At 44.4% G+C, this 11,693-nt stretch overlaps 1 protein-coding gene across 1 annotated transcript in view; it reads right to left on the bottom strand.

Moving 5' to 3' along the window:
- Positions 1 to 389: 389 nt before the first annotated feature.
- The window catches only part of LOC105734478 (zinc finger protein 160), a 35,194-nt gene continuing 23,890 nt past the window's right edge, over positions 390 to 11,693 (bottom strand). The window contains exons 4-6 of the mRNA XM_064380899.1: positions 7,445 to 7,571; positions 6,839 to 6,967; positions 390 to 3,028 (exon numbers count right to left, since the gene is read on the bottom strand). Of these exons, the coding sequence (XP_064236969.1) occupies positions 843 to 3,028; positions 6,839 to 6,967; positions 7,445 to 7,571 (2,442 nt within the window). The 3' untranslated portion in view covers positions 390 to 842. The remainder of the gene's footprint in view (positions 3,029 to 6,838; positions 6,968 to 7,444; positions 7,572 to 11,693) is intronic.

Below are 11,693 nucleotides of genomic sequence, written 5' to 3'. Positions count from 1 at the left end.
ACAAAAGTCCTGGGGTGTTGGCCTGCTCCATCGCATGTTCAGCTGATAGACCATTTCTTTCCTCTAAACCACAGTACTCTCCTGGTAGGAGAAAGGCACCCTGGACATAATCAGAATGGTGAGTGACATCATAGTTTTACACTGTTTTTCACCACTCCGAAACGCTAATTCAGACAATATTTAATTTTAAAAGCAAAGTCCCTCCTTCTTCGCAAACTGGATAGCAATAATCCTTCCCCCAATCAAGTGAGTGCTTCTATCCCAATGATTTTTCCAAAAAACCACCATGGAAGGTGGCTAAGGATGCACAATAACAGATTTCAAAGTTCACACTGAAACTCAATAGCAGGTTTAAAAAAAAAAAAAAAAACCGTAAATAATTCAATACAACATCTTATAAGCTGAAGGTAACTGTCTGCCTACAAATATCCTGCAACCTTTTCATATATGAGTTAAAAATATATAATTTTTAGCATATTTGGACTTGAAAGTATTCTACAGTGTATAACATCAAAGGCAAACAGGGAAACCAGAGACAGTTATTCCTCATAGGAATCCTCACTTACCGTTCGTCACTGGGTACTGGTCAGTTAGTCACTGGATGCACATTACATGTGTTTGGTTTCATCAAAGACATAAATTTTGATGCCTAGTAACCTGTGAGGCCTAGATAAACCCTCTGCCACATACGTGTACATGATGCCTCTTTCTTACGGCCTCTCGTATCTTTTAATGCTTAAACCCATGAGGGCTGGCCACTGTCACTGCATTTGTAAGGATTCTCTCAAGAATGAATTAACCGATGTGAAAGGAGTGAACTGTGACTAATGGCCTTGCCACACTCATTTGTAAGGTTTTTCTCCAGTGTGCATTCTGTGATGACTTGCAAGATTTGAACTCTGCCTGAAGACCTTGCCACATTCATTACATTTGTAACGTTTTTCTCCAGTGTGGATTGCCATATGGGTAGTCAGACTTGACCGTACCCTAAAGGCTTTCCCACACTCTGTACACCTGTAAGGTTTCTCTCCAGTATGAATTCTTCGGTGATTGGCCAGGTGCGCATTTTGAGTGAAGACCTTGCCACATTCATTACATTTGTAAGGTTTCCTTCCGGTATGGATTGCCTGATGGGTGGTTAGGCTTGAACGAACACTGAAGGCTTTCCCACACTCATTGCATCGGTAAGGTTTCTCTCCAGTGTGAGTCCTTTGATGATTTGCAAGGTGTGAATTCTGAGTGAAGACCTTGCCACATTCATTACATTTGTAAGGCTTCTCTCCAGTATGGATGACCTTATGGGTAGTTAGGTTTGAATGCATACTAAAGGCTTTGCCACACTCATTACACTTGTAAGGTTTCTCTCCAGTATGAATTCGCCGATGAGTTGCAAGGTATGAATTGTGCCTAAAAACCTTGCCACATTCATGACACTTGTAAGGTTTCTCTCCAGTATGTATTGCCTGATGAAAAGTTAGGCTCGAACGATCACTAAAGGCTCTACCACAGTCATTACACTTGTAAGGCTTTTCTCCAGTATGAACTCTCCAATGCCTTGCAAGTTGTGACGTTTGAGCAAAGACTTTACCACATTCACTACACTTGTAAGGTTTCTCTCCGGAATGAATTCCCCGATGACTTCTAAGGTGTGATTTCTGAGTGAAGCTCTTGCCACATTCAATACATTTGTAAGGTTTCTCTCCAGAATGGATTGCCTGATGGGTAGTTAGGCTTGAACGAACACTGAAGGCTTTCCCACACTCATTACACTTGTAAGGTTTCTCTCCAGTATGAATTCTTCGATGATTTGCAAGTTGTGAATTTTGAGTGAAAACCTTGCTGCATTCATTACATTTGAAAGGTTTTGTTCCAGTATGAATGACCTGATGGGTAGCTAGGTTTGAATGCATACTAAAGGCTTTGCCACATTCATTACACTTGTAGGGTTTCTCACCAGTATGAACTCTCCGATGCCTTCCAAGGTAAGAATTGTACCTAAAGACTTTGCCACACTCATTACATTTGTAAGGCTTTTCTCCAGTGTGGATTGTCTGATGAATAGCTAGGCTTGAACGGACACTAAAGGCTTTACCGCACTCACTGCACTTGTAAGGTTTCTCTCCAGTGTGAATTCTCCAATGACTTATAAGGTGTGAATTCTGAGTGAAGAGCTTGCCACATTCATTACATTTGAACGGTTTTTCTCCAGTATGGATTAACTGATGGGTAGTTAGGTTTGAATGTCCTCTAAAGGCTTTTCCACACTCATTACACTTGTAAGGTTTCTCTCCAGTATGAATTCGCCGATGAGTTGCAAGGTATGAATTGTGCCTGAAGACCTTGCCACACTCATGACACTTGTAAGGTTTCTCTCCAGTATGGATTACCTGATGAATAGTTAGGTTTGAACGAACAGTAAAGGTTTTGCCACACTCACTGCATTTGTAAGGCTTTTCTCCACTATGAATTCTCCTATGACTTGTAAGGTTTGAATTCTGGGTGAACGCCTTGCCACATTCATTACATTTGTAAGGTTTTCCACAATTGTTTGCTTTTCGTCTTTGAGTGAGTAGTGAAAAATGGTTAAGGTCATTATATTTTTTAGACCTGTGGGTTTGGACACTAGAAGGCATTTGCTGAAGGGGTGACACTGAGGAACCGTTGTTGGCAGACTTCTCAACTTGATTACATCCATACATTTTCCCTTCACCTTCAAACAGCTGCAGTTCAGGCAGATGCGAACGAAAGCTTACTCCCAGCTGACTGTTAAGAAGCTTGTTTTCTACGTCTCTTCTATCGTGTTGATCTCTTTTCCCTTCTTTCTGGGTCATAAGCACTCCCTTGTGATTTTCTGTGTCATCTCCCCATTGACACTCAAAGTCATGTATATTTTTCTGGAGTTCCTTAAAGGAGAAGTCTTCGATGTCAGGGCTTCCACGTCTTTCCAACATCACTGTGTGGAATGCTGCTTCTGTACTGCTCTGCTCTTTTGGTAGCAGATCCTTGATTGTACATTTAGGAGGGATATCTACAAGAGAGAAAGAACCACACATTTCCAATTAATTACAGTATATAAACAAACATTTTACACTGAAAACACATTCCACCAAAAGTAACACTTACACTGAACTGACTTTGGAACTTCAGAACCGTGAATTTCAATTTTTAGGAACAAAAAGATAGTATTTTTTAACACAGAAAATGCAGTTATGTGTAATTCAAGTATTTGGGAAGGGCTGTGTGTTGTGGCTCATGCCTATAATCCCAATGCTTTGGGAGCCTACGGTGGGAGGATCACAGGAGGCCATGAGTTTGAGTCCAGCCTGGGCAGCATGGCAAGACCCCATCTCTACAAAAACAATTTAAAAATTAAGCCAGGCATGGTGGCTCACGCCTGTAATCCTAGCACTTTGGGCGGCTGAGGCAGGTGGATCACGAGGTTGGGAAATTGAGATCATCCTGGCCAACATGGTGAAACCCCATCTCCTCACCTCCCCTAACCCTAACTCTAACCCTAACCCTACTAAAATATAAAAATTAGCCGGGTGTGATGGCGTGTGCTGTAGTCCTGGCTTCTCAGGAGGCTGAGGCAGGAGAATCGCTTGAACCCAGAAAGTGGGGGTTACAGTGAGCCAAGATCATGCCACTGCACTCCAGCCTGGGCAACAGAGGGAGATTCTTTTTCAAAAAAAAAAAAAAATTAGCTCGGCATGCCAGCATGTGCCTGTAGTTCTGGATACTCAAGAGGCTGAGGCATGAGGACTGCCTTAGCCCAGGAGTTGAAGGTTACAGTGAGCTATGACTGCACCACTGCACCACTGCACTACAGCCTTTGAGGCAGTGAGATGTCTCAAAAAAAAAAAAAATTGCGGCAGCCTAGATTCAGACTACCTATGACCAGAACACTCACGCTGTGCAATCCTATGTTAGCCATCAAAGGATTATTTCTCCACCATGACCTCAGGCACATACCAGTTGGCCAAAAACATATGGCTATCTCAATGGAAGAAAAATAAGCTATACACATGTAAAGCATATTCATTAAATACAAATACATACTAAAGTACAATGTAATAAACTGTAATGGCAAAGAGCTCACAGAAACGTAATTAAGAAGCGGCAATTTTGAATTGCAAAACAGGAACAGCACCAGGAAAATGAATATTCAATAAAATCATGTCAGAAAAAATACTGTTTTAAATACCTGTTACATAACCATATCCACACAGAGCAGGCATTTTGCAACAGGAATAGGTGGTACATGGCGGCCATATTTCCTAATGCATGCTGAAAACCACAATGTGTTAATTTTATGAAAATCAACTAATAAGATATTCTAGCAGCCCATGATAAGAGGAATTGAGGGGAATCACTGCACACATAAAATGCTCTTTTGTTTAATGCCATGTGTGGAAACTTAAAAAAAAAATGACTAGAATAATACAGTTTTCTCTTGAGAGAAAGAAGGATTTCTATTTCAGAGCCAGCACAGATAACAATAACTGGAATATGATTTTTTTTTTTTTTTTCAGACAGAGTCTCACTCTGTTGCCCAGGCTGGAGTGCAGTGCTGTGATCTTGGCTCACTGCAACCTCTGCCTCCCAGGTTCAAGCGATTTCCTGCCTCTGCCTCCTGAGTAGCTGGGACTACAGGCGCGACAGGTGTGCTCCACCAAGTCCGGCTAATTTTAGTATTTTTTTTTTTTTTTTTTTTTTGAGACGGAGTTTTTGCTCTTGTTACCCAGGCTGGAGTGCAATGGCGCAATCTCAGCTCACCGCAACCTCCACCTCCTGGGTTCAGGCAATTCTCCTGCCTCAGCCTCCTGAGGAGCTGGGATTACAGGCACGCGCCACCGTGCCCAGCTAATTTTTTGTATTTTTAGTAGAGATGGGGGTTTCACCATGTTGACCAGGATGGTCTCGATCTCTTGACCTCGTGATCCACCCGCCTCGGCCTCCCAAAGTGCTGGGATTACAGGAGTGAGCCACCGCGCCCGGCTAATTTTAGTATTTTTAGTAGATATGGGGTTTCACCATGTTGGTTAGGCTGGTCTCCAACTCCTGACCTCATGATCCACCCGCCTTGGCCTCCGAAAGTGCTAGGATTACAGGCATTAGCCACTGCGCCTGGGCTAAATAAGTTTTTTTAAAAATATTCTATATTGACAAATTATACTTATATATATTTACAGGAAACAAACTGATATCCTGTTATAGGCATACAATGTGGATTGATGGAAACAAGTTTATTACCATACAAGTCTTCTCAAAAACACATCCTTTACTCCTAATGATTTCACCCCGTGACTGACTTCTCCCTCTTCCCTTCAGCCCCCAACCTTTGTAACCAACATTCCACTCTTCGCTGCCTTTCATTTTACTGGTTTAGATTCCATATATAGTGAGGGTATTTCTGGGCTAAAACCTGGAGAAACAGAACAGGCACCCCATGTAGGACTGAGCATCAGCGAGAGAAGGATTTCTGTAGGTGTCTTTACAGTTACGGTGAGAAGAGTCTCAGAAGATGTGACCCACTCCCTCATCACACACCCTGTGAAGAGTGGCAGAAGCAGAATGAAAGAAATGGCTGAGGGGCCTCGACAGGCAGAGAGGGCTGGAGACACTTCCATGAGGTTTGGGGCCGCAGACACAAAGGAGGAGCAGCCAGTGTTTCCGTCTCCTGAGCAGGTCTTCACGCACAGGAAATGGCACGGAACAGAAATAGGTCTAGATACCAGTGTAAGGTTTGAATGAAGCAACTAAGATTTAAATGAGGCAACTGAGGCTAGTTACTGGAATAAAGAAATTTAATCAGCTCCTGGGCGAGGTTCTATGGTCCGACAGGAGGGCCGGAGAAGTCGCGCTTCTCTTCTTGGGGCGTGGGGTTTTATAGGGAGTAGAAGTAGCTGATTGACTACGGGGGAAACAAAGACAAGGTAGTTCTATTGGGTATTAAAAGACTGGGGACGGGCGAGGTGAACAAAGCGGGGGCATTTCCATTGGGTATGAAGGGAGTGAGCACAGACGAGGGGCTGGCCGAGGACGTACGGTGGAGCTACCATAGGGCAGGTTCTTGGCGGGCCTTTTCAGAATTTCTGGCGGGTGCAGGGCTGAGATTGGAATGTGGAAATGGGCAAGGGGGAGCCCGCGTGGAGAGGGCAAATGCTGAGCAATGTGCTTAGAATGATGACGTAGTTTTTAGGCGTGGAGAGAGAAGGGCATGTCCATTCGGCTCCCAAGGAGGCACCGGCCTTACAGCCAGGACTAAGGACTATGGACGCTTCACGTCTGATCTACATGGACTGAGAACTGAGCACCATATGGAAATAAATACAGACAGACCATGAAAGAAAGCAAACCCTTCAAAAGGAACCAGAGCGTCCAAATGACAGGGTGTTTCCATCACGATCAAGACTCTGCCTCTGTCTCTGAAGCAACTTATTTTCCCAAAGAACTTTCCCATTTGCAGAGAGTTTCCGTACTCTATTTATTTATTTATTTAGAGACAGTTTCGCTCTGTCACCCAGGCTGGAGTGCAGTGGCGTGATCTCAGCTCACTGCAACCTCCGCCTCCCAGGTTCAAGCAATTCTCTTGCCTCAGCCTCCTAAGTAGCTAGGATTACAGGGCGCCCGCCACCGTGCCTGTCTGATTTTTTTGTATTTTTAGCAGAGATGGGGTTTCACCATGTTGGGTCAGGCTGGTCTCGAACTCTTGACCTCAAGTGATCTGTCTGCCTTGGCTTCCCATAGTGTTGGGATTACAGGCGTGAGCCCCTGCGTCCAGCCTCCCACACTCTATTTAATGAGTGGCCTTCTCTCTGCCCATCTGAGCTCTTACCTGTGACCACATCTTTGACACATTGCCGCATTCTTGGTTTTCTTGCTATTTTCATACAGCTCTTCACAGTCCAGGGCTCTTTCCCTTCCTCCAACATGGAGATAATATTCATATCAAAATGACACAGTCCTGTTTATAAAAAGGAAGGATCACAATGTGCCAGGGCTTTTCCAGAATCCCAGCCCTATGTTTACATGAGAAGACATTACAAGCGGATCTAAGAAAACTTCAGAAATTCATCCACTGAATGCCTCCTTCTGAAGACCCAGGAAACACGGTAACATGCACATAGAAGGTTCTATTCCACCAACCACTGAATCCAAAGCAGAGAGGCAGAAAACAGGAAATCTGACGTTTCAAAAGTCCCACATAAGGTATTATGCATACAAAAGCTCTGAAACCTCAAATGCTGAAGCCCGAAGGAGGCAGAACATTTGAGAAAGGGGAAGACTGAATTCCAGGCTTCCCATTATTAAGTTTTCCATTTCAGAGTCAACAGGACTTCCATCTCAGCCAAGCAATGCAGGGGTTCTCCAGGAACTCAGAGGGGAGAATGCAAAGATAGACAAGAACAGAGCCTGACTTTTGGGAGAAAGCCATCCTCACCCAGAGAAACAAGGCTCCAGTAGTTCTCCAGCATCACGTCCCTGTACAAAGCCCTCTGAGTGGGCTCCAGACATTTCCACTCCTCCTGAGAGAATTCTACGGCCACATCCCTGAATGTCAACCGTACCTAAAATGAAAAACACATTTCACCAAGTGGCTAAGGGGAGAGTTCTAAACTTCATGTAAAAGGAGAAGAGGTGAAAATGATGATAACAAGTCAAACTGAAGTGGGTGGGCTGACAGCTCCAGATTGTGACAATGTGACATACAGATTTGGTCTTCATCCCCCTCTCCTGACAAAAGAGCTCACTTGAAATCTGTGGAGTGGAGTGTGAAGTATCTTTTTGTACATTAATGGGATAATTGGTGGCTGGAGGCACCTGGGTAGCTTCAGGATGGAGGGTGGTCACCGAACCAAGGCTCAGAGGGTGGTCATTCGAAAGAATGAAGCTCGGTTAGACTAAGTATCTGTCCCCTCGGGGGAGCAGAGGGAATGAAGGTTCAATTGATCACGAATGGCCAATGACGGAAGCAATGCCTATGTAATGGGGCCTCCATGAAAACTCAAAAAAGACAGACTACAGCCAGGCGCGGTGGCTCACACCTATAATCCCAGCACTTTGGGAGGCTGAGGCAGGTGGATCACAAGGTCAAGAGATCAAGACCATCCTGGCCAACATGGTGAAACCCCATCTCTACTAAAAGTACAAAAATTAGCTGGCTATGGTGGTATACGCCTGTGGTCCCAGGTACTCAGGAGGCTCAGGCAGGAGAATCACTTGAACCCAGGACGCAGAGGTTGCCATGAGCTGAGGTCAAGCCACTGCACTCCAGCCTGGCAACAGAGTGAAACTCTATCTCAAAAAAAAAAAAAAAAAAGAATACATGAGAATACATCCCAGCTCCTCACTCCTTCTCTCATACCTCAACTGATAGACTACTTCCATCTGGATGTTCACCTGTAGCATCTTCCATGATAGATAGGTAAACAGAAGGACAGTGTTTCCCTGTGTTCTGTGAGCCACTCAAGCAAACTAACTGATTCCAAGGAAGGAGTCATAGGAATTCACAGTTCACAGCTGGTCACTGAGAAGCACAGGCCACAACCTGTATTTGCAACTGGCATTAAAGTGCATGCGCGGCTGTGGGATTGAGCCCTGAGCCTATGGGAGCTGACCCTATATCCAGGTAGACAGTGTCAGAATGGAATCGAATGTGAGAACACGCATTTTGTGTCCACTGCAGAATTGCTTACTTGCTGTGTGGAGGAAAACCCAACACATCCAAGATCACAGAAGTATTCTGTATTATGGAAGCAAAGTAGGAGAAACTGAGTCTGCTTTTCCCATATTTTCCTACACATTAAGGACTTTTGAGCAAGGTATGTCTCCCTAATTCTGTTTTATTACTCTTTTTTTTCTCTCTCTCTCTTTTTTTGAGACGGAGTTTCGCTCTTGTTACCCAGGCTGGAGTGCAATGGCGCGATCTCGGCTCACCACAACCTCCGCCTCCTGGATTCAGGCAATTCTCCTGCCTCAGCCTCCTGAGGAGCTGGGATTACAGGCACGTGCCACCATGCCCAGCTAATTTTTTGTATTTTTTAGTAGAGACGGGGTTTCACCATGTTGACCAGGATGGTCTCGATCTCTTGACCTCGTGATCCACCCGCCTCGGCCTCCCAAAGTGCTGGGATTACAGGCGTAAGCCACCGCGCCCGGCCTTTTATTATTCTTTTAACTAAGAGGCTGTGATATCCTCTGTATCAGTGTTGATTTCTCAGTTTTATGGACAACACAATAAGCATACATAGAATAAACTGAAAACAAGGGTATCTCTACGGAAGTGTTAGATATTACGTTTGACATACCAAGTGATATTCAATATCCACATGAACTAAGGCACAACTTATGTCTTAAGAAATGATGACACAGGCCAGGTACAGCAGCTTATGCCTGTAATCCCAGCACTTTGGGAGGCTGAGGCAGGTGGATCACCAAGTCAGGAGTTCAAGACCAGCCTGGCCAACATGGTGAAACCTCATCTTTATAAAAATTACAGAACTTAGTCGGGTGTAGTGGCCCGTGCCTGTAATCCCAGCTACTCAGGAGGCTGAGGCAGGAGAATCACTTGAACCCAGGAGGCAGAGGTTGCAGAGCCAAGATTGTGCCACTGCACTCCAGCCTGGGCAACAGAGTCAGGCTCCATCTCAAAAAATAAAAAAGAAGAAATGATGATGCATACCATGACTTTAAAGAAAGGTCAGAATCTAAAAACTGATGGTGACAGTAATAGCAATGACAGATATTTCTGAACACTGTCCACGTGCATGGCATTATTCTAAATACTGCATGTGTATTCATCTGTATAAAAACTCAATGGCTCATGAGAAAGATCTGTTGCCATTTTGCTAGGAAAGAACCGTATCCGAGACACTCTAAGAAACTCCCCTCAGCTCAAACAGCTAAAAATGACAGAGCAAGCACTTGCACCCAGACATCCAGAAATTAAAATGAAACTTAAAAGAATAAAACAGATAAGTAATAAATATACCATCAAAAGTAAACTGACATGACCAGCATGGCCAAAATGGTGAAACTCCGTTTCTACTACAAATACAAAAATTACCCAGGCGTGGTAGTAGGAGCCCATAATCCCAGCTACTTAGGAGGCTGAGGCAGGAAAATCACCTGAACCCGGGAGGCAAAGGTTGCAGTGAGTCCAGACTGTGCCACTGCACTCCAGCCTGGGCGACAGAGTGAGACTTTGTCTCAAATTTAAGAAAAAAGAAAAGAAGAGAAAAAAGAGAGTAAATTGACAGTACGTTACCTAACTGAACAAAGTTGAAATAAGTTCAAGAACAATAACTGGAACTTCGTAAAAGGCCTTTACATGCACAGACACATTCCTGCCCTTCATCATTACGACTCTTACTGTTAGTTCATTAACGTGCCAGCGTAGAACACATTTAAGGTCAGAGAAGATATTTAAGACACAATTTAACTTACTGATACGTAAAACTATTTTTTTTTTTTTTGAGACAGAGTTTCACTCTGTCGCCCAGGCTGAAGTACAGTGGCGTGACCTCAGCTTCCCGCTTCCCGCAACCTCTGCCTCCTGGGTTCAAGATATTCTCCTGCCTCAGACTCCTGAGTAGCTGGGATTACAGGCATGTGCCATCATGCCCGGCTACTTTTTATGTTTTTAGTAGAGACAGGGTTTCATCGTGTTGGCCAGGCTGGCCTTGAACTCCTGACCTCAAGTGATCTGCCTTCCTTGGCCTCCCAGAATGCTGGGATTACAGGTTCGGAGGCAGCACGCCTGGCCTGATTTAGATTGTTAAAAGTATGTATCATAGCAGTACTTACTTGAAGAAATTATTGGATGATTAAAAATCATGCCAAAAAGGAAATTTGGGGGGAAAAAAATCTAATACTAGACAAGAAAACCCCAGCAGACATTATAATCAACAGTACACACTACATTTCCTCTAAGGTGAAGGAAATGGGGCTGTTCCAACCAAATACGTCAGAGTATGCCTGAACACAGACCAGGAAAGAGGGGTGGGTGAAAGAAGGACAAAGCGCAAGAGCTGGATCTGTGAGAATCGGAGCAGATGACATCATCACAACCTCAAAAGAGGATATAATTTAAGTACGAGAACTAATAAAAATACAGCGAAGACAATCTTTCTCCTTTAGTAGCTCTCATTACACACACACAGGATACAGCCAGCAATTCCTGCAGAAAACATACCATGCTATTAAAGTACCTTTCCAGACCTATAAAAAGAAATTAGAAAACTGCACAGAGACTGGGCGTGGTGCCTCAGGCCTGTCATCCTAGCACTTTGGGAGGTTGAGGCGGGCGGATTGCCTGAGCGCAGGAGTTCGAGAGCAGCCTGGGCAACACAGTGAAACTCCATCTCTACTAAAATACAAAAATTAGCCAGGCATGGTGGCGTGCGCCTGTAGTCCCAGCTACTCAGGAGGCTGAAGCAGAAGAACTGCTTGAACCCGGGAGATGGAGGTTGCAATGCGCTGAGATGGCACCGTTGCACTCCAGCCCAGGCGACAGAGTGAGACTCCATCTAAAACAAAAACAAAAACAAAAACAGGCTGGGTGCGGTGGCTCATGCCTGTAATCCTAGCACTTTGGGAAGCCAAGGCGGGCGGATCACTTGAGGTCAGGAGTTTGAGACCAGCCTGGCCAACATGGTGAAAGCCTGTCTCTACTAAAAATACACAAATTA

The sequence above is a fragment of the Aotus nancymaae genome, unplaced genomic scaffold (genome assembly GCF_030222135.1).
Source record: "Aotus nancymaae isolate 86718 unplaced genomic scaffold, 86718_ANA_hifiasm-v0.15.2.pri h1tg000028l, whole genome shotgun sequence".
NCBI classification, from domain to species: domain Eukaryota; kingdom Metazoa; phylum Chordata; class Mammalia; order Primates; family Aotidae; genus Aotus; species Aotus nancymaae.
The sequence above is the reverse complement of the archived record's forward strand: the minus strand, read 5'-3'. Positions and strand labels throughout refer to the sequence as shown.